Source organism: Canis lupus, chromosome 25 (genome assembly GCF_011100685.1).
Source record: "Canis lupus familiaris isolate Mischka breed German Shepherd chromosome 25, alternate assembly UU_Cfam_GSD_1.0, whole genome shotgun sequence".
Taxonomy (NCBI): domain Eukaryota; kingdom Metazoa; phylum Chordata; class Mammalia; order Carnivora; family Canidae; genus Canis; species Canis lupus.
The window spans coordinates 29,194,594-29,217,176 of NC_049246.1; the positions used below are offsets into that span (position 1 = coordinate 29,194,594).

General features: G+C 36.5%; 1 protein-coding gene across 8 annotated transcripts in view; it reads right to left on the reverse strand.

The window, feature by feature from the left end:
- Positions 1-22,583, reverse strand: part of FZD3 (frizzled class receptor 3) — a 107,219-nt gene that overhangs the window by 57,373 nt on the left and 27,263 nt on the right. For all 8 annotated transcript variants that reach the window (XM_038573711.1, XM_038573710.1, XM_038573707.1 and 5 more), the window contains 2 exons: positions 14,211-14,407; positions 6,089-7,106 (listed from right to left, as the gene is read on the reverse strand). In XM_038573711.1, the coding sequence (XP_038429639.1) occupies positions 6,089-7,106; positions 14,211-14,407 (1,215 nt within the window). The remainder of the gene's footprint in view (positions 1-6,088; positions 7,107-14,210; positions 14,408-22,583) is intronic.

Here is a 22,583-nt window from a genome sequence, read left to right on the forward strand (position 1 = left end):
TATTTATTCATGAGAGACCCAGAGAGAGAAGGCAGAGACACAGGCAGAGGGAGAAGCAGGCTCCACGCAGGGAGCCCGATGTGGGACTCGATCCCAGGACCCCAAGATCACGCCCTGGGCCAAAGGCAGGCACTAAACCGCTGAGCCACTCAGGGATCCCCACAAGGTTTAAATTCATTATCACATTTAATCTTCATAGCCACCCATGACGTAGATATTACTATATTTAACCTATTATTTCTTGTATTTTACATAAGGAATTGAAGCTCAGATTATTAGAGGCAGGACATAAACCTAGTCTATATGATTTTTTAAGACCCATATTTATAACCAATATATTGTATTCCAATCATTTTCTAGAAATATTAACAATCTTTGAGACTTTAACTCCTTTATAAAATGCTTGAAGACTCTTAGAAGGCACTGAATAAATATAGGGAATTATTTTTAAAGAAAAAAAAAACACCCCGAGTATCTGGAAAATTACTCTGTTTATCTTTAAATAATACATAAGATGGAAATATATTCTAGGAATAAACTCTACTGATATTAAACTGTAAAATATTCATTATTCTGACAACTCAGGCTATATTTCATAGTTAATTCTAGATTCAGGCATTAAATATTACTTTCTCAAGTATTATTATAATACATTTTTAAAGTGTTCTTGCTAATAGACACTTAGTATAAAGTATTCTGAATATTTTAGAAGACTTTACATGAGCCCATTTTCCTTCAAATTAATTAAATACATGCATTTTGCATAAAATCCAATTAGTACTCTGAAACAATGTGATTAACTATTTCATAAACCCTCTTTTCAAATATGTGAAAACTTCAATAATGTGCAAAATGACTATTAGGTAACCTTACTGATTTTAAAGCAAACATATTGAAATACTATGTTCTTTAGGTCACCTGAGGAGGCTACTCCAAGGATAACATCATGACTTAATATTTACTTAAAAAACTTCTCGTTAGGAATTATTATCAGAGCCTGCTAGGGATTCTTTCAGGTATGCTCAGTGATGGCAAATCTTTTCAATTATGTGTGGATAGGACTTTAAAAAGGAATTTAATATCTCTGGTGCTCAATTCACAAGTCTGTAGAAGATTCCCCTAAAGTAAAATTGTGAATTAAAGCTGATACAAAAATTCTAGTACTTGAATATTAAAGAATCATAAAGTAGAATATTGTATGATTCCACTCATACAAAGTACCTAGAATAGTCAAATTCATAGGAACAAAAGTAGTATGATGACTGCCAGCGGCTGGAAGGTAGGGAAGAATGGGAGATATTGACTGATGGGTACAGAGTTTCAGGTTAAGAAGATGAAAAGGTTTCTGGAGATGGAGATGGTTGCACAACATTGTGAATGTACTTAATGACACAGAAGTGTACACTTAAAAATGGTTTATTTTTTTTTATTTTTTATTTTTTAAATGGTTTAAATTGGGGGAGTGCCCGGGTGGCTCAGTCAGTTAAGCATCTGCCTCTGGCTCATGTCATGATCTCAGGGTTCTGGGATTGAGCCCCAAATTAGGCTCCCCTGATACAGTTTGTTAATGTGTAAGCCACATTATTTCTTATTGCTTCAACTTTTTCCCCATTAAAGTGACAGAAATGAAGCCATACTATTTCATAAGACTGTTGTGGATATCAAGTAAGATAATAGATTTTAAACACAATGAGTTCATATTTACAGCACTTTCTTCTTCTTCCATTTTTTTTTAGGGTGGGGAAAGGAAGGAGAGGGAGAGAGAATCTTAAGCAGACTCCATGCCTGCCGCAGAGCCCAACACAGGGCTCCATCTCACAACCCTGAGATCATGACCTGAGTTGAAATCAAGAGTTGGAGGACATCCAACTGACTGAGCCACCCAGGCACACCTACAGTATTTTTTAACAAGCTAGATTTCATTCAATATCTATTACTTAAGCAAGTGCTCGCTTCGGCAGCACATATACTATTACTTAAGCAAGCCCCCAAAATAACCATCTGGTTTGATGATATCTGTATCTTACTTACAATGCAACAATTTCACTTTCTGGTATATACCTCATAGAAATTCTTGGTGATGTGCAAGGAAGGTAGGTATTATAAGAAGGTTCACTGTAAAATGGTTTATAAGAGCAAAAAAAATTGGAAACTACATGTCCATAAAAGAACGAGTGAATAAATTGCAGTTTATTTATACATTAGATTACTGTAGTTAAAATGAACAAATTAGTGGTATACACATAAAACTGAATTGGAGAAAGCAAGCTACAGAATGGTTTCACTTAATGGATTTTTAAAACTTGCAAACAGCAAGTTTTATAGATTTGTAAGTATTCAACCACAATATAAAAATACTGGGAAGGATAATAAATACCATCTTTATGAAAAGGGTTACCTCTGGGGAAGGAGAAGGAAAAGGAAGAGGAACAGGAATACCTAAGGGAACAGATAGGCATCTTCTGTGTCTTTAATGATAGTTAGCCAGCCAGCCAGCCAGCTAAATATGATATAATGTTAAGATTTCAAGGCAGTTTGGCTATGAGTGCACAGGTGTTTGTTATGTTATTTACTATCTTCTATATATTTAAAACACTTTATAATATAAACTTCCTTAAAAGAAAACACATTTTAAAAAATAAACTAGAGGGGTGCCTAGGTGGCTCAGTTGGTTAAACATCTGCGTTTGGCTAAGGTCATATCTCAGAGTTCCAGGATTGAGCCCTCCATCGGGCTCTTTGCCCACTGGGGAATCTGCTTCTCCCTCACCCCTACTCATACTCTCTCCCTCTCAAATAAAAAAATCTCAAAAATAAATAAAAATGAACTAGAGCTACAGCATTAATATAAATACATCTCAAAAACTAAATCTTAAGTTAAAAAACAAGTTATAGAAGCATGTATAGTATGGTATCATTGTATTATTTGGTAAAACCAAGTTTTTTCACAACTACATACATATTGGTAGTTGTGTAGACTTTCATGGGAATGGTATATATCCATTTAGGATGATGGTTACCTCTGGGCACAGAGTAACAGGACTGCGGAAGGGTACATGGGAAGTTTCAGCCAAATCTGTAAAGATTTCTCTTAAAAGTCTGAAGCAGGGATGCCTGGGTGGCTCAGCAGTTAAGCGTCTGCCTTTGGCTCATGGCGTGATCCTGGAGTCTCAGGATTGAGTCCCACATTGGGCTCCCTGCTTGGAGTCTGCTTCTCCCTCTGCCTATGTCTCTGCCTCTCTCTGTGTGTGTCTCTCATGAATAAATAAATGAAATCTTTAAAAATAAATAAAATGAATGAATGAATGAATGAATGAATGCCTGAAGCAAGCGGCACCTGACTGGCTCTGTCAGTAAAGCATCAGACTCTTGATCTCAGGGTAGTGAGTTCAAGCCCCACACTAGCTAGGCACAGAGTTTACTTAAAAAATTAAAAAAAAATTTTTTTTAAATAAATAAATGTATGTCTGAAGCAAATATGGCATTTGGTAAAACTTGGTACTGGATGATTTTTAAAAACCCATATTTATATAGATGTATGTATGTAAATAACAACAGCACAAACAATAAGAAATGAAGAAAATGAATGAGAGCTAACATCTGAGCACTTATGTGGTAGGCACTCTTCCAAGTCCATGCATGTATACTCTTGAGAACAATCTGAGGAGGGAGATTCTGCTTCTATCTAATACTATCTATTACTATTGTATTAGTATTGGATTCTGTTACTTATTTTACAGACAAGGAACTAAAGCAGAGAGAGGTGGATGGAGTTGGCCTAATGTTTGAAAGCTAGTAAAAAATGAAAGTAAGATATGAAGCCAGGATTTGTGTTCCAGAGTTTACAGCTTAATAACCACGTCTCTGTTCTTTTCAGTATATCGTAAATAATTCATTTCCAATGTTATTTCTGCATGTTGGAAAGGAAAAACACTTTCTAACCCATGACCACAAAAAAAAAATGCACATACACACACACAGATTTCTGTGCAGCTCAAACTGGTTCTAAAGATGCTGAAAGAATCCTAGGAATGTCCTAAAAATAGTGGCATCCCAACCACTCTAATTCATCCTTTTCTATATTTGAGGTTTGGTATTTTTTAGATCATTATTTTGTAACCAAATATCATTTCTTCAATAGTTCTAAGGTAATATATATTTGGAATCTTAGATAACTTATATAAAGAAGCATGATGTAATTCAACCATCTCTTTCTCTCTCATTAGAGGCAAAATTCCATTACTTAGCTTCAGGTCTGGAAACTCATATTAAGAGTTTTTAATAAGTCATTCTGTCAAGAAATTCAATTTCAATTATTCATTTATTCTGGTCTCTCAATATGAGATGTTTTTTAAAAAAGCCCATAGCTAATACTTATATAATAAAAATATCATTTCGTATAGGTCTATTTATACCACAAAACAAAAGAAAGAGAATTGGCATTTTCAGTCAAATATTTATGAGCATTGATTATGTGCTAATGACACACACTCCTTGTCCCTGGTACCACTGTTACCATTTTTTAAAAAAGATTAATCTCAAGAGAAGATTTTTAAAGAGAGAAAGAGAGAGAGTTGGGGGGACGGGGGTAGAGGTAGGGAGGGATGGCAGACAGAAGCAGAGTAAGAGAGAGAAGGAAAGAATTCAAGCAGACTCCCCACTGATCACAGAGCCCCACAGGGGGGCTCAATCTCAGGACTCTGAGTATATGACCTAAGCCAAAACCAAGAGTTGGACACTCAACCAACTGAGCCACCCAAGTGGCTACCATTTCTTAAGTGTCTTTTCTGGGCAGCCCAGGTGGTTCAGCGGTTTGGCGCCACCTTCAGCCCAGAGCGTGATCCTGGAGACCCAGGATTGGGTCCTGCGTCGGGCTCATAGCATGGAGGCCTACGTCTCCCTTTGCCTGTGTCTCTGCCTCTCTCTCTCTCTCTCTCTCTCTGTCTGTCTCCCTCTGCCTGTGTCTCTGCCTCTCTCTCTCTCTCTCTCTCTGTCTCTCATGAATAAATAAATAAAATCTTTAAAAAAAAAGTCTTTTCTCCATCTATACAGTCACATTCTCAATGTTATCATCTACTAACCTACAGAATATATGTTCAAAAATACGAAAATATGAAAAAGAAGTCCTTGCTTTCAAAGAGTTCACTGTGTAGCAGGAGAAAGAGATAAAAATTATAATACATAAGTAATTTAATAGGGTCATTAAAACATTAAGGTCAGGGGAGATGAAAGAGTGGCTGATGGCTTTTAACAGCTAACTTGGAACATGATGAACAGGAGACAGCAATGGAGACTAGTCTTTCAAGAAAACTTGCCTTACAAAGAAAAGAGGATGACAGCTAGGGGCATGGGTTCTAGAGAAGGTTTAAGATAGAGAAATACTTAGCATCAACTATTCTGAACTACTTTCTTTGCTATATTCCTCTCCTAACACTATATCCCAGTCTGGATATAAGCAAGTCCCTTAACATTTCTAAGCCTCAAATGAGATAGATGTTCAAGAACTTTAAATTACTAAGGAAACTTGAATAAATGACCTCTAAAGTTCTTTCTAGACTTAAAATTCTATGATTCTGTGACTATGATAATCTGAACTGTTTAAATTCAAAAGTAAATCATAATATATTCAGTATGGAAAAAAAGAAAAATCAGGGCCAATTAAGAGATGAGTTGGTTTGTACAACTGCATTCTATTACTTTTGCAAAACTGTTAAAACAATGAATTCCTCTTTCAACCATCAGTAAAATTTTCACAAAAGACAGCTGGTAAGGTGCTTCTTGCCCTCAAACCGGTAGACTTCTAAACAATCACCAAGCAAATTGTTTTGTGACAACAGAAGTAATTTGCTTAAAATCCCATAGCATTTTCTTATAAAAGTCATCTTTTTAAATGGAAGAGGTTTATAGAAACATGTGTATTACATTCTTTCTACAATGTATTTGTTCATTATCTTTACTTTAAAATTTTAATGTACAGGTTGAAGTTCATACACAGTTTAAAAAAAAACTAGCTAAGATTAGGTCTTAACAGTTCTATGCCTTCTTTTCACTATTACACATTTTGAAATTTAGAACAAGGTTTCCCTTACCTGATATGGACATGGAATGTGATATTCTCTGCAGCGTTCTTGTATCCATGTTGTTTCCCAGATGCCACGGTAAGCTTGCTCATAAAAGTAGCATCCAATTACAACCAAGAGTGGTACGAGATAAAGAATGCTGAAAACACCAATCCGGATCATAAACTTCACCAATTTATCTTGGTTCTCCTTTTCTAATGGAATTTCAATTCGAACTCTGTTTAGGGATATAATGCCAGCTAAGAGGAGAGAAACTCCAACTACCACATACAGGCAGAGGGGAGCAAGAACAAAATATCTCAATGCATCAACATCGTAGAGGCCAACAAAACACACGCCACTGATATTGTCACCTTCAATTTTATTCATCGCTAAAAGGATGATAGTTAGAGTTCCGGGGATGCCCCATGCACTGGCGTGAAATAGCAATGCTTTCTTCTCAATTGCTTCACTACCCCACTTTGGCACAGCTGCCAAGAACCATGTGATGGTAAGAATTACCCACCAAACACTGCCAGCCATAGTAAAAAAATAGAGTACCATAAAAAGCATGGTACAGGCTTTATTATGAGATCCTTGTGTCACTGTGGAAGCCTTATACTGTGCAGGGCTAGATGCATTGCAGGCTACTCGGTCCTCAAGCAAAAACCCAATGAAGAAAATTAATGATACCATCATGTAGCAGACTGCATAAAATATAATAGGTCTTTCAGGATAACGGAATCTTGTGACATCAATCAAAAAAGTTAAAAAAGTAAACAATGTGGCAGAGAGGCAAATGATTGAAATCAATCCTATGAAGTATCGAGCAAATGAAAGTTCTTCTCTTCTAAAGTACATATTTGGACAAGGAGGTGAACAATCACGCACGTGTAAAAAAGAATAACCGAGATCAGGATCAATTTTCAACTCTCGAGGACACCAAAAACCATAGTCCCTCTGCACTGCCACTGGAGCTCCTTCAGTAGGATCACCAGCTAAATTCAGATCCACAAGTCGAGGATATGGCTCATCACAATCTGGAAACCTAAAAAAATACAAGACGAGAACCATTTTCACTTATTGGGAAATCTACGGATACCTAACAATTTGGATATCCAAATTTAGTACTCATGACTTTATTCATTCTTATATCCCTGGAGTAAAATTACATTAAGCAGGAACAAAGTAATGTTGATATCTTGTTTATGGGCCATACAACTAGGTTTTCCATTGCTGACCAAAAAATGATATGGTTTTATACTTAATTTTGTTTTGGCTTCAAAAACAGTACCTTTTTTTAAAATTTTTATTTATTTATGATAGTCACAGAGAGGGGGGGGGGGCAGAGACACAGGCAGAGGGAGAAGCAGGCTCCATGCACAGGGAGCCCAACGTGGGACTTGATCCCGGGTCTCCAGGATCACGCCCTGGGCCAAAGGCAGGCGCCAAACTGCTGCGTTACCCAGGGATCCCCAAAAACAGTACCTTTTAAAAAAATATTTATTTATCTGTCATCTCTGCACTCAATATGGGGCTCGAACTTACAACCCCTGAGATCAAGAGTTGCATGCTCTTTTGCCTGAGCCAGCCAGATGCCCCAAAGAGTGCTCTTTATTAAAACAGTCTAAATAGCCATCAATAAGTAACACTATACATAGAGAGTATTTACTTAGGACACACAGTTTATTTTTTTTTTAAGATTTTATTTATTTATTCATAGAGATGCAGAGAGAGAGAGAGAGAGAGAGAGAGAGAGAGAGGCAGAGACACAGGCAGAGGGAGAAGCAGGCTCCATGCAGAGAGCCTGACGTGGGACTTGATCCAGGGTCTCCAGGATCACGCCCTGGGCCGCAGGCGGCGCTAAACCGCTGCGCCACCGGGGCTGCACAGGACACACAGTTTAAAAAAAGATTTCAAAATATAAACATACATTATTATAAAAGAAATAAATACACAGCTGTAATAAACAGTAGCTTTTTCCCTGTCTTTAACTACAGTTACCCTAGATTCAATGGAATTTACTTAGTAAATGTTAAAAATCTTCCCTAAATGCTTAGCCCAAGGTGTTTTGAATTACATTAGTATCAAAAATCCTTGTAAGTGGTTTAGTTTTTAGGTCTTTTCTTCCCATTTTATATTCACTTTCTTTTTTTTTTTTTTAAAGATTTTATTTATTTATTCATGATAGTCACACAGAGAGAGAGAGAGAGGCAGAGACACAGGCAGAGGGAGAGGCAAGCCTCATGCAGGGAGCCCGACGTGGGATTCGATCCTGGGTCTCCAGGATTAAACCACTGCGCCACCCAGGGATCCCTATATTCACTTTCTGCTAAAATATTGGTTAATTACAGTCCTTCAAAGATCTCTAACATCAACTATTTCTTTTTTACCATCCCTATTTTCTCTCCAGTCGATTACATTCTCTAACTCAGTTATTCCCAAACTGTGGTGTACATATGAAAAACTTAATGTTGTTTTAAAAATGAAAATTCTTGGGGCGTCTGGGTGGCTCAGTCAGTTGAAGGTCTGCCTTTGGCTCAGGTCATGATCCCAGGGTCCTAGGATCCAGCCCCATGTTGGGCTCCCTGGTCAGCAGGGAAGAACCTGCTTCTCCCTCTCCCTCTGCCGCTCCCCCTGTGCTCTCTAATAAATAAATAAATACAATTTTTAAAATAAATAAATAAGGAAATTCTTGGTTCCCACCACCACAAATCATATTACAGTATACTTCTGGTAGGGCTCAGAAATTTGCATTTTAGCAAGTTTCCAGAGGGACAAGATCTGCAGACTTGAGAAAGTGTGATAGCCACAGGATAAATAAAACAGATTTATGGTATAGGCATGAGTAAGGACACTATTCTCATGAACTTCCTACATCTTTAATTTTCTTGCTGGTATGAGTTTCTAAGCCTTCAGGGTCCCAGTAACTAGACAGTTACTAGTTCATACGCATCAAATAGTTTCCAAGAAATCATTGTTGATATTAAGTTTGACAAATACATGCATAACCTTTGCTGTAGCTGATTAATCTTTTATTTTCTAATATAATCCATTTTCTTCACTGGACTTAGAATTATAAATCCAAATGAGAGAAACTTATTACATTTAAGCATTTGTTTGTATCCTGCAGTATGTCAGGGATTAAACATAAAAAGACAAAAAACACAGGCTTTCCATCCTGCAGTCTAAAAGGAGATACAAACTTGTAAACACAAAATTCGACAGTAGGATATACAAAGCAAACAAAATTTATATAAAGTATAAAAATAATAAAAAGGATTAATTCTTCCAAAAGACATGATTATGAAAAACTTCATAAGGTAAAGGACAAATACAAGATTTTGAATCAGTATTTGACAATTCTGGTAGTATGCCAATCAGTATTCTAGTAAGAAATGCAAGCACTGGCAAAGAGATTTGAACAGGGTGGTTTAATATTGCTGGAGCATGACATGTGCATGACTTGTGACAGGAGATGAGGTTCAAGAGACAAGCATATTGCAGAAGAGAGCAAGTGAGTGAGCAAGTGCATGAATGTGTAAACAGTGATATAAAATTTAAAACCATGCAAAGTTATGCTTTATGTTTTTATGGCTATATTTATATATCCAGCCACCACTCAACATATATACACTTCACTCTATACCCTTTCCAAAAACCAAACTCTTGATTTCTATTCCTTCAATTTCCCCATTGGTTAATTAAATTCCTCTAGTTATGGCCCAAAACCTTGGGGTCATACTTGAAATCTTTTCCCTTTCAATCTATCAGCAATTTCTATCACTGCACTTTATATCTTCTCATTTCCTCTACTGCCTCTGTCCCATCTGAGCCATTAATACCTCTCTCCTGGACTTCTGGAGTATCTTCCAATTGATCTCCATAGGTACACAGCAGTCAGTGATCCTTTACAGACATGCCACTCCTATGCTCATGATCATGTCTCTTCCATTCAAAGTCCTCTAAACGGTTTCCTATCTCATGCAGAGTCAAATCCAAACTCCGTTTCGGAGCTACAAACAACCTACTGCCAGTACTTTCTGATCTGATGTCCTTCCGTTCCTAACTTACTCGGTTCCAGATTCTCTGGTTCCCTTGTTCTTTCACTATCCCAAGCATGCTTCCATTTACGAGCATTTGCATTAACTGTTGTTTCCTATGCCTAGGTCGTTCTTCCCTAGATACCTGCATTATTTGTTCTCTTATTTCATTCGGGTCCCTATTCCAATGCCACTTTATCAAAAGGCCTTCCTCAACATTTCCATAGAAAAGAGTCCTTCTGCTTCCCCATATTTTATCACTATCACCCAAACCTATTCTTTTCTTATTAGCATTCATTACCATCTGACATTATCTATTTATCTCCCACCACTAGAATTTTAGTTCCATAAGAACCAAGACTATATTTTGTTCACTGCTTATCTTCAGCATCTAGACTAGTATGCCTAGCACATCCAATTATATTTGTTGAGTTAATGGTTGTTAAATAAAATATTCATATAGATCCAACCCAAGTAATTAGAAAGATGACAAGGAGCAGTGTGGAGGACAGACTTGGGCAAAAATGGGAGCAGAGATATTAGCTGAATAAGAACTAAAACTAGATAAGGCGGAGTGCCTGGGTGGCTTGACTAGTAGAACATGCGACTCCTGATCTTGGGGTTCTAAGTCTGAGCCCCATGTTGGGTGCAGAGATTACTTAAAAATAAAAAAAATAAAATAAATATTTAAAAAGTAAAATAAAAACCATATAAGGCAGGTGGAATGAGACAGATATGAAATTAGTTAGATAAAAACAATAGAGTTTATAACTGATTGGATGTGGGAGCTAAGTTCAATGAAGGAGGAACAGAAGTTGACTTATAGAAAATTAAAAAATGAGCAACAGAATAAATCAATTTTAGATATGTTGAAATTAAGGCATTTGAGACAAATGCAGGCTATGATTTCCAATAGTTGCTAGATATGCAGATTTGGAATGCAGCAAGAAGATGTCAAGGCTACAGGGGGATCCCTGGGTAGCTCAGCGGTTTGGCACCTGCCTTTGGCCCAGGGCACGATCCTGGAGTCCTGGGATCGAGTCCTGCATCAGGCTCCCAGCATGGAGCCTGCTTCTCCCTCTGCCTGTGTCTCTGCCTCTGTGTGTGTGTGTGTGTGTGTGTGTGTCTATCATGAATGAATGAATGAATGAATGAATGAATGAATGAATAAATCTTTAAAAAAAAAAAAAGAAGATGTCAAGGCTACAGATTTAGGTGTAGGAGTCAGCAGCAGATGAGTAAGAGTTAAAATGAGTGAGATGAGATCATCCTGGGAAAGCACACAGAATGAAAAAGAACAGGAAAAGAACTCTGGAAAGCACCAATACTCAAGGGGTAAAAGAGAAAAAGGATCCAAAAAAAGAAATTGAGAATAACTGGTGTGAGATGTAGCAAACCACAATAGTTCACATATGATGGCTTAAATGATTTTCATGAAAAGAAGACAAGATGAGATAAGGGGAATAGGATGTAATACAGAATAAGGGTGAAATATGGGTTTGAAGTGAGTGATATAGATTTGGCAGAAGTACTGAGAGGAATAAACAGAAATTATTTGTTGACAAAACTGGAAATGTGCCAAAGACAAACAGCAAATAGAATTGCTACAGTAGAGGTGGCCTGGGTAGCTTAGCTGGTTAAGCATCTCACTTTGGCTCAGGTCATGATTCTGGGGTCCTGGGATTGAGCCCCATGTCAGGCTCTCTGTTCAGTGGGGAGTCTGCCTCTCCTTCTCCCTCTATTCTCTCTCTGTTTCATAAATAAATAGATAGATAGATAGATGATAGATAGATAGATAGATAGATGATAGATAGATAGATATCATTTTTTTTTTTTTTTAATTTATGATAGTCACACAGAGAGAGAGAGAGAGGCAGAGACACAGGCAGAGGGAGAAGCAGGCTCCATGCACTGGGAGCCCGACGTGGGATTCGATCCCGGGTCTCCAGGATCGCGCCCTGGGCCAAAGGCAGGCGCCAAACCGCTGCGCCACCCAGGGATCCCGATAGATATCATTTAAAAAAGGAACTGCTATGGTTGGCATCATTAAATATAGAGCATACTTAATTTGTAAGAAATGGGTTGAATCAATCCAGTTGGAAATCTGAACAAGTGCAATAGAAGGAATGAGTTGAAATTGCTAGCAAGAGTGTCATTTCAAGTGACAGACCACAAAGCTTAGTAAGTAAGGAAACAAATGAAATTAGGAAGAGAGTTATTAGGAGGCTATAAAAAACAAACAAACCCAAAGTCTAACCACTTCTATGAAGTTGAAGAAGTATAGGAGACAGGTGAAAGAGATGTAGAAGAATGAAAGGTTGTTATGAAAGACTAGTTTGCCAGAATTTAAGGTTTCATAGTTACTTAGTGCTAGGCAATAAGTGAGGACATAAAATAGATTTAATCCCATCAAAATAAAGAAATAAAGATGATAATGAGATTTCTATACTTGTATATAAACTATTACTATAAAAAGACCACTAAATAATGGGAGTTAGCTACAAGAAACATAAAATAGAGTTCCTGCCCAAGCAATTCTAGCTGTTGTTACAAACATCAAGAAATTAACAGACTTCTAAAAGAGGGATGTAAATACTACCATGTGTTAGGGGAGAAAGTAGATGGTTATATGGGACCAGATAAGAAAACCATTTGAACAGTGAGAAATAGAGTGGACAAATAGGAGAAAGCAAAATGTCAGTAAACTGACTCTAAGAAAAAAATTTTTTAAGATTTTATTTATTAATGAGAGACACAGAAAGAGAGGCAGAGATATAGGCAGAGGGAGAGGCAGGCTCCACATAGGGAGCCCAATGTGGGATTTGATCCTGGAACCCTGGGATCACAACCTGAGCCAAGGCAGACACTCAACCACTGAGCCACCCAGGTGTCCCAAAACTATTGTTTTATTTCTGAAGTTCTTCCAACTGCCAAATGAGAATAGCACCTGCTTTTCACCTACCCCCAAGAGCTATTTTGAGAGGACAAAATTAATTTTAAACGTGAAGAAGAATGTTCACTGCAGCATTACTGATAACAGAGAACACCCAGAAATAATTTAAATGACCATCAGTAGGAAATGGCTAAATAACTACAGAATATTAATAGCTCATTATGTAGTAATTAAAAGGAATGAACCAAATCTACAGATATAAATACATTTTTAAAAATTCAATGTTGCTTACAGATATATATATATGTAGTAAGAATATAAAAACAAATATAAGAATGATGAACAACATGGTCAACATAATTATTACCTCATCTCTGGGGAGGAAAGAAGGGACTGAAATCAAGATGGGATACCAAGGAAGGAACTTTCAACTCTCTCTGTATTATTTCTTTTTTTTTTTTTTTTCTGTATTATTTCTTAAAAAGAAAAAAAGTGACTAAAGCAAGTATCCCAAAATGTTAAGACTGGATGAAGCTAGACAATTGGCACATATGCATTTATCTTATTTGTTCCTTATTCTAGAAATATTTCACAATACAAAAAGGTAAAAAAATACAGTATTACTATGCACATTATTACTAACAATAATATTCTCTCATATAAATCTATAAGATTATCTAGTAAACATCCTCAAGTCTTTAGGAAATGCTTATAATCTATATACTGGAAGTGATCTGAAAAGTATCTCTCATTTTCTAATTCTGGTTTGTTAATACATGACAAAAAAAAAAAAGAGACAGAACTACTTTAGTCATTAACACATTTAAATCATACAGATATGTAACTTCCATTAAGTCATCATTAAAGACATTTAATGATGAGGTAATGAATATTTTCTTCTATTTTCTAATTGCATTGCTTATATAACCAGAAAAGAAATTTTTTGAGGAAGAAAAATCAACTGTATGTCTTCATTGTTTTTTAATTCTTTTAAAAATTTCTTCACACAAACGTTTTTCTCTTTTCCATGTTTTCATTTTGTGATTTCAAGTTTCTAAGGAAATGAACAATTCTGAGGTCATGAAACTGCTTTTCAAAATTAATGGTAATAAATACTTCAAAAAAGTTTTTCAAATTGATGAACTAGAAGACAAATAATTTTAAACATACTATATAGCATTAAGCAATGATCCATGAAAATCTATGATTTTCGCACCTACTGCATTCCATATCTTCAGGCCAAGGAACACCAAACATCTCCATGAGCTCCGAGCACTCACTGTAAGCCCGCTGACACAGCCTACGACAAGGAAGTGTGACACGTCCATATTCCATACAAATAGGAGCATAGAGTGCACAAAGAAATGGCCGAAAATCCCGAGAACAATCCAGATTCACCATTGGGTGGAATGGCTAGGAAGAAGTTAAAATGGAATAATTAGAGAAAGAATTGTATACAAGTTAAAACTTCCTATATAGAATAATATTCTTTTCGTCCAGTTTAAAAATTTCTGAAGGCAACTTTTTGTTTTTTTGAAACAAAATCCTCTCAGCTATATCCCTAAAGCTTCTGAATTGGTTAAAACTGAGGTTTATTTCAGAACCTATATGTATATTTTAATTGTTAGAGGTGATATTAATGAAGAGACAGTGCTGAGAATCACACTGGGAAAAAAACCATAAAAGATATGTTCCAAATGCTCAAAAAGTGATTACTGCTTGATGACAGAATTTTAAGAGATTTTAATTTTCTTCTTCTTATGTATCTCGATTTCTACATTTTCTTCAACTAACAAGTATCAACAGGAGAGAGCAGACAAAATGCTAAAAGAGGAAAGGGAGTGGGGGTGGAGGAAGAGAAGTAGTTATACATAGCAGTAGTTATTTTGAGAGTGAGGGAGAGGGAAGGATCTCTCACATTTGTCTCATATTTTCTTGTCCTTGTTACATTAAAAAAAATTTTTAACTCTGATATCACATAATGTAAATAGGACACTGTAAGCTGATATTAAGAAAAACAAAAAGAAAAAACAGTGGCCCCAGACATAAAACGATGCTAAAATAATCATTAAAACCACAGGAACACATCAAATATCCCAATAAATATGCACCTGAGTTTTTGACTATCAAATACTTTTCCACTTTTTTTTTTTTAAAGATTTTATTTATTTGCGACAGAGAGAGAGAGAGAGAAAGAGAGAGCATGAGCAGGGGAAAGGGCAGAGGGAGAGGAAGAAGCAGACTCCCCGCTGAGCAGGGAGCCCAACTCAGGGCTTGATTTCAGGACCCTAGGATCATAACCTTAGTTGAAGGCAGATGCTTAGCCCACTGAGCCACCTAGGTGCTCCTATTTTTCCACTTATTTATATAAGTTACAGAGTCATTGCTGATTTTGATCTGATAATAGATATTCTCACTACTAAGCCTTTCTACTGAATAAGAATCAATCAGTTTTTACATTGATATGTAGTATTTTCTTAAGGCCTCCTATACAAGATCCAGTCAGAAAACCAAGAGTCACTTAAAGAAACTGAGACATTAACTGTATAATGGATATGGTATTCAATATGTAACAATAAACTATATGTGACCATCACTCCCAAGAATGAAGGAGCAGCTTGTGTTAAAACAATGTTTCCATCAAGAACAATTTTAAAATATAGGAAAAAAGTTTTAAAATATCTATTTAAAGCTACTGAAGAACGGTTGAAGCAAAAGAACTGGAGGGACCAAGAATACAGAGAGCAGGGAAATATGGAAAGGTGGCCAGATAAGTGCCACTACTTTTCCAAGGAGGCACTTATTATATCTGAGCATGAGGCAAGAGGCTGAGAATCAGGCTTTGACTAGGCTGGTACTAGAAAACAGCACAGCTTTGGTGGTCTACAAGGCTACAGACAAAATTCAAAATGAAAGGAGTAAGATGTAGGTGAGAAGGGAAAGTGCCAAGGACTGAGTCTGACACAGCCAATTTTCCCTTCAAGATATCTGAAAATTCTGTAGGAGCTAAGAAGCTAAGCAGAAAACTTCTGAAAGGGAGAGTGGAGATTTTGGCAGTTTTACCATGGAAACATGGATTAAAGTTCAAGTCCTGCCAGGGGATGTGAACTAAGTAGACTCCCACCTGGAAGCCTCTGAATGGCTACACTCCAGTTGCAGGGGCAAATCAAAGGAGGCAGAGACCTACCAAAACTGCAACCCAGCCTCAATTCAGACCCTTCTGATGGAATTAAGATGATCCACCATTTATCTGTTATTCAGAAGAAAGGTGAACCTCTGTAGTAATATAGCATCATCTAGAACTTCACCATTTTGTAATGTCTAACACTCAACAAAAAATTACTGGGCATTTCAAAAGACAGGACCATATGGGGTGCCTGGGTGGTCAGTCAGTTAAGCAGTTGGCTTTGGCTCAGATCATGATCTTCGGGTCCTGGGATCAGTGAGCCCTGTGTGGGGCCCCCTACTCAGCAGGGAATCTCCTGCTTCTCCCTCTCCCTCTGCCCCTCCCCACCCTGCTTGTGTGCACTCTCTCTCTCTCTCCTCTTGTGGCTTTCTCAAATTAATAAATAAAATCTTAAAAAGAGAGAGAGAGAGAGAGAGAGAGAGGGCCAAATGATTAAAACCAAGGAAAAATATTATAGTGCTTTAGTGATCCAGCTATTGGACCTAATACACAAGACTGTATATAACTACGTCAAATATGTCAAGAAAATAAAATGAAGAATTTCAACCAGAAATTGAAATTATAATATCTATTACATTATATATATAAAATCTTTATTATATATATATATATATACACACAATCTATTATAAAAAGAATCAAGTGGAAATTTTATAACTGAAATATACAATCTAGGAACTGAGAACTCATTGGATTTATCAGAAGACAGAATCGGCAAAACAGAAAACACAAGGCAATAGGAAATACCCAAACAGAAGCACACAGACCAAAAAATACTGAAAAATACATAAAAGAACATAACACACATGTAAAAGATGTGGAAAAGTCTAAGATATGCATAACTGTAATCTCAAAAGGGGAGGAGAAAGAGAATGGGCAAAGGCAATATATAAAAAGATAATGACTGAGAATTTTCCAAAACTAATTGAAGACAACAATATACAGATTCAAAATCTTCTGCAAACCCCAAGAAGGTTAAATATAAGAATATCACACCTAGGAAAATGTTATTTAAATTGTTGAAAACTGAAGAAAAATACCTAAAAAGCAGCCCCTGGGGAGGGCGGGGCAGACAGAGAAGACAACTTATCTTTAACAGAGCAACAGTTAACACTCAGAGCTGACTTCAGAAAACCATGAAACAATAGAATGACTTAAAGAACTAAGGGAAAGTAACTGCAAACTTACAAGTCTATAGCCAACAAAAATATCCTTCATAGGGTGCCAGGGTGGGTCAGTGGTTGAGCGTCTGCGTTCAGCTCAGGGTGTGATCCCATGGTCCAGGATTGAGTCCCGCATTGGGCTTCCCACAGGGAACCTGCTTCTCCCTTTGCCTATGTCTCTGCCTCTCTCTGTGTCTCTCATGAATAAATAAATAAAATCTTAAAAAAAAAAATCCTTCATAAATGAAGGCAAAGACAAGACATTTTCAGACAGACAAAAAAATGGGAGAAAATTAGTCAGCAGGAAATCTACACTACAAGGAATACTTCAGAGTTCTTCTGACAAAAGGAACATCAAAGATGAAAACTCAAAAGTATTTAAAAGCAAAAAAAGGGGTGAATATATGAAAAATATAAATGAATACTCTCTGTTCTGTTACAAAATAATAATGTCTTAAAATACATACAAAACACAGGTATATTAATATGCATAATAATAAAATGGAAAAGATGGGAGGCCAAAAGAACATTAATGGGTAGTGGTTAAAATAACGATTTTATTAGAGTATTGAGTATCAGAGTACATATCATAATTTCTAGGGTAAACAATAAAAGAATGCATAATGAAGTAAATAAGGGAAATAAGATAACACAAAAGAAGGCAAGACTGGAAAGAAAAAAATGCAAAACAGTTTGGACACATTGAACTCAATTAGTAAGACAGTAAATATTAGCTCAAATACACCAATAATTATATTAGATACACATGGACTAAAAACTCTAAGTAAAGGACTAAGAGTTTTGGACCAGGTTAAAAAAAAAAATGCTGTTTACAATATCTTTTTTTAAAGATTTTATTTGTTTGACAGAGGGAGAGAGAGAGAGCACATGCAGGGAGAGTGGCAGGCAGAGGGAGAGGGAGAAGCAGGCTCCCCGCGGAGCAGCCTGATATGGGGGCTTCATTCTAGAACCCCTGGGATCATAACCTGAGCTGAAGGCTGATGCTTAATTGACTGAGCCACTCAGGAGCCCCAAACACATTTTTCAACATAAAGAAACATGTTTAAAAAAAATAGAAAGAAAGAAACAGGTTAAAAGTAGAGGAAAGGCAAGTTGTAATGCCAGAACCAACCAAAACAGAGTAAATTTTGACTAGAAGTATTCCCAGAGTTAAGGGCATTTCCTAAGAGAATAGAATCAATACATTAATACCAAAAAGCAAATCTAAACCTATATGTACCACTTAATACAGCTTCAAATTATTTTAATAAAAAACAGAAGACAAAACCAAAAGGGAAAATGTACAAACCCACACTGAGAGGAAAGATTGATACACCTCTCAGTAAGTGATGGAAGAGGAAGACAAAAATTCTGTAAGAATGCAAAAACCTAACCAAGCCAATTACAAATTTGATCTAAATAACATATTTATAATCATGATACCCAACAATGACTGGATTGGGGCTCGTGGGTGGCTCAGTGGTTGAGTGTCTGCCTTTGGTTCGGGTCATGATCCTGAGGTCCTTGGATCGAGTCCCACTTTGGGCTTCCTGTGGGGAGCCTGCTTCTACCTCTGCCTACATCCCTGCCTCTCTCACTCTGTCACTCATGAATAAATAAATAAAATCTTAAAAATAAAGAACTCAAACCCAATTGCTCAAAAATTTGTAAATTGGACAACAAACTTCTAAATACCCATAATCACCAAAGGGAATCATAACTGAAATTTAAATTATATGTATAATTATATAGGTTATATAATCTATATATAAAAGTAAATAAAGACAATAAAATATCAGCAAAAGCTGTACTCAGAGGAAATTTACAACCTGACATACACATATCAGAAAATAAGAAAGCCTAAAAACAATCAATGACATAAACTCCATCCCAAGAAGCTAGAAAAAGAGTGGCCAAACTTAGAGAAGGTACAGGCAATAATAATAACAACAACAACAACAACCAGCAATGTGAATTACCAATATCAAGAATGAAGGAGAGTAATGTAGATAACCATAAATAATATATTTGACATGATGAAATGAACAAATGCCTTGGGGAAAAAATCATAATTCACCAAAACTCATAAAAGAAAATCTATCCTCTATCTACAAAGAAACTTAATGCATTATTAGAAATGATTCCCCTAAAGAAAACTCTAGGTTAAGATGGCTTCACTAGACAAATTTGTCAAATGTCAAAGCAAGAAGTCACAGTAATCACACACAAACTCTTCCTAAAAAGGGGGAAAAAGGAACCTTTCCTAATTGATCTTATGAAATCACCCTCATTTTTATAATAAAACCTAAAAGGAACTATCTAAGAAGGAAAATTATTCCTCATGATTATAGATATAAAAATCATGTCCCGGGGATCCCTAGGTGGCTCAGCGGTTTAGCACCTGCCTTTGGGCCAGGGCGTGGTCCTGGAGTCCTGGGATCCAGTCCCGCGTGGGGCTCCTGGCATGGAGCCTGCCTCTCCCTCTGCCTGTCTCTGACTCTCTCTCTATCATGAATATATAAATAAAAAAATCTTAAAAAAAAATCATGTCCCAATGTTAGTAAATTAATCCAGAATATGTAAAAAAGAAATAATAAGGGCGCCTGGGTGGCTCAATTGGTTAAAGCATCTGCCTTCGACTCAGGTCATGATCCTAGGGTCCTGGGATCAGGCCCCTACATCAGGCTCCCTGCTCAGTGGGGAGCCTGCTTCTCCCTCTCCCTCTCCCTCTACCTGCTGCTCCCCCTGCTTATGCTCTCTCTCTCTCTCTCTCTGATTGATAAATAAATAAATAAATAAATAAATAAATAAATAAATAAATAAATAAATAAAATCTTAAAGTTCACCAAGTGAACTTTTTTCCTAAGGATACACCACTGATTAACATCTGAAAAACCTATTAATGTAATTAATAGCATTAATAGAAAAATGGGGGAATCACATGATCCATTAATAATATAGATGTAGTAAAAGTATTAGATGAAATTCAACACTCATTTATGATGAAGACTCTTTGCAGAGTAAGATGAAATTTCCTCAAATCTTATGGAGAGTACATACATCAAATTACAGCAAACCTCATACTTGGTGGTAAATTCCTGAAAGCTTCCCAAGATCAAAGATGAGGCAAAAATATCTCTTATCACCATCTTATTGTATTTAAAGTCCTCATTAGGACAGTACGAAAAGAAAAAGAAAAAAATGTAAAAGAATTAGAAGGAAAGAAATATAAAAATTAAAGGTGGATCAGATAGAAACTATCATTATTCATATATGACTAGTGTTCCAGTTACCAAACTTCTACCTATCAGTTCCAAATTCATCCTTCAATATCAGCTGAATGATGATAATAGATGGGATTCATTTCACCACTTCTCCTTTACATTAAACATGAATTTAAATTTTATCAATAAAGAATGTTGGAGGAATACTGCAGAACAAAGAGGCTTCCTTGTTGGTTGTGGTTGCTGCACAGTCAGGCAGCAGTGGAAATGTAAAGAAACCTATGGTGCTCTGTCCCCCCATGTACCCAGAAAGGTCTCTGAGTAGCCTCACAATCACTGTGTAGCCTGTTGACCCCCTTCCTGCAGCCCTTCCAATAAAGACACTGCATGCTCAAGGCCTCCTACCTGTAACAGTGCTCTGACTCCCTCTTCTTGCTGAATCATCAGCTAACTTTTCCCCATGACCTTAAGACTTGCTTCCTGCTTGCCCAGCAACTGTGGACCAGCTCTGGCCCAACTAACCCAGTGAATTTCTCTGCCACCCATTGAGCAGCAACTATATCACCTATAATTAAGGTCTGAGCCTTGGGGTCTGGTAGTCCCTTCCAAGATTGTCCCTCTGCCCCAGAGAACCCTGTTGAGCTATCTTATACTCTCCTATACTACTTATTCTTTATTTTATTCTTCCCTTGTTTAAATCATTGAGTGCTTCCGTCTTCTAACAGAATTAGACTAATAAAACCTGTTACAAAGAAAATCCAAGATAATCTATAAACCATTAGAATAAATGAATTTATTACAAACACTTTATATAAAAATCAATTGAGATAAAAGTCATATTTCTACATTCCAGGAATATATTAAAAAGGAAATTTTAAAAAATCACCAATAGAAAAGGAAACTAAGGAAAAAATCCATTTTTAAGAGCATCAAAAAGAAAGTATAGCATCCTATACTTAAGAAAGTTAACCAGTGTGGTACAAGACAGAAAACTATAAAGTGTTACTGAAAGAAACTGAAGAAGACCTAATAAATAGACATCCTGTATTCATGGATTAAATGATAATGCTGTTAAGATGGTGATACTCCGGGCAGCCCCAGTGGCGCAGTGGTTCAGCGCCGCCTGCAGCCCAGGGTGTGATCCTGGAGACCCAGGATGGAGTCCCGTGTCGGGCTCCCTGCATGGAGCCTGCTTCTCCCTCTGCCTGTGACTCTGCCTGTCTCTCTCTCTCTATGAATAAATAAAATCTTTAAAAAAGAAAAAAAAAAAAAGGATGGTGATACTCCCTAATATGATCTACAGATTGAATCTAATCCCTTCAGAAATCCCAATTGCCTTTTTTTTTTTTGCAGAAATGGAAAAGCTGATCCCAAAATTCATATGGAATTGCAAGAGCGTCTGAACTGATCAAAACCACCTTGAATAAAAAAGAACAAAATTGGACTACTCATACTTTCCAATTTCAAAACTTAATACAAGCTATAGTAATCAAAATACTCTGGTACTGGCATAAGTCTAAACATGCAAAAGAATAAAGCTGGAGACCCTTGCATTATACCACATACAAAAATTAACTAAAAATGGATAAACATCTACATTTAAGAGCTAAATCTATAGAACTTGTAGAAGAAAACAGAGGTAATCTTCATGATCTTGGATGGCAATGGTTTTAGATTTGACAATAAAAGCACAAGTACAAAAGAAAAAACAGACATATTAGACTTCATCAAAATAAAATGCTTCATGTATCTAAGGACATTATCAGGAGAGTACATAGACAATCCACAAACTGGAAAAAAATATTTATAAAACACATCTGGTAAGTGTCTAGTACACAGAAAACAAAAAACTCCCACAACTCAACAAAAAGACAACCCAATTTTTTGGACAAAAAAACTTCAATAGACATTTCTCCAAAGAAGTTATACCATGGCTAATAAACACATAAAAAGATGTTCAATGTCACTGATCATCAGGGAAATACAAATCAAAACCACAATGAGATACTATATTA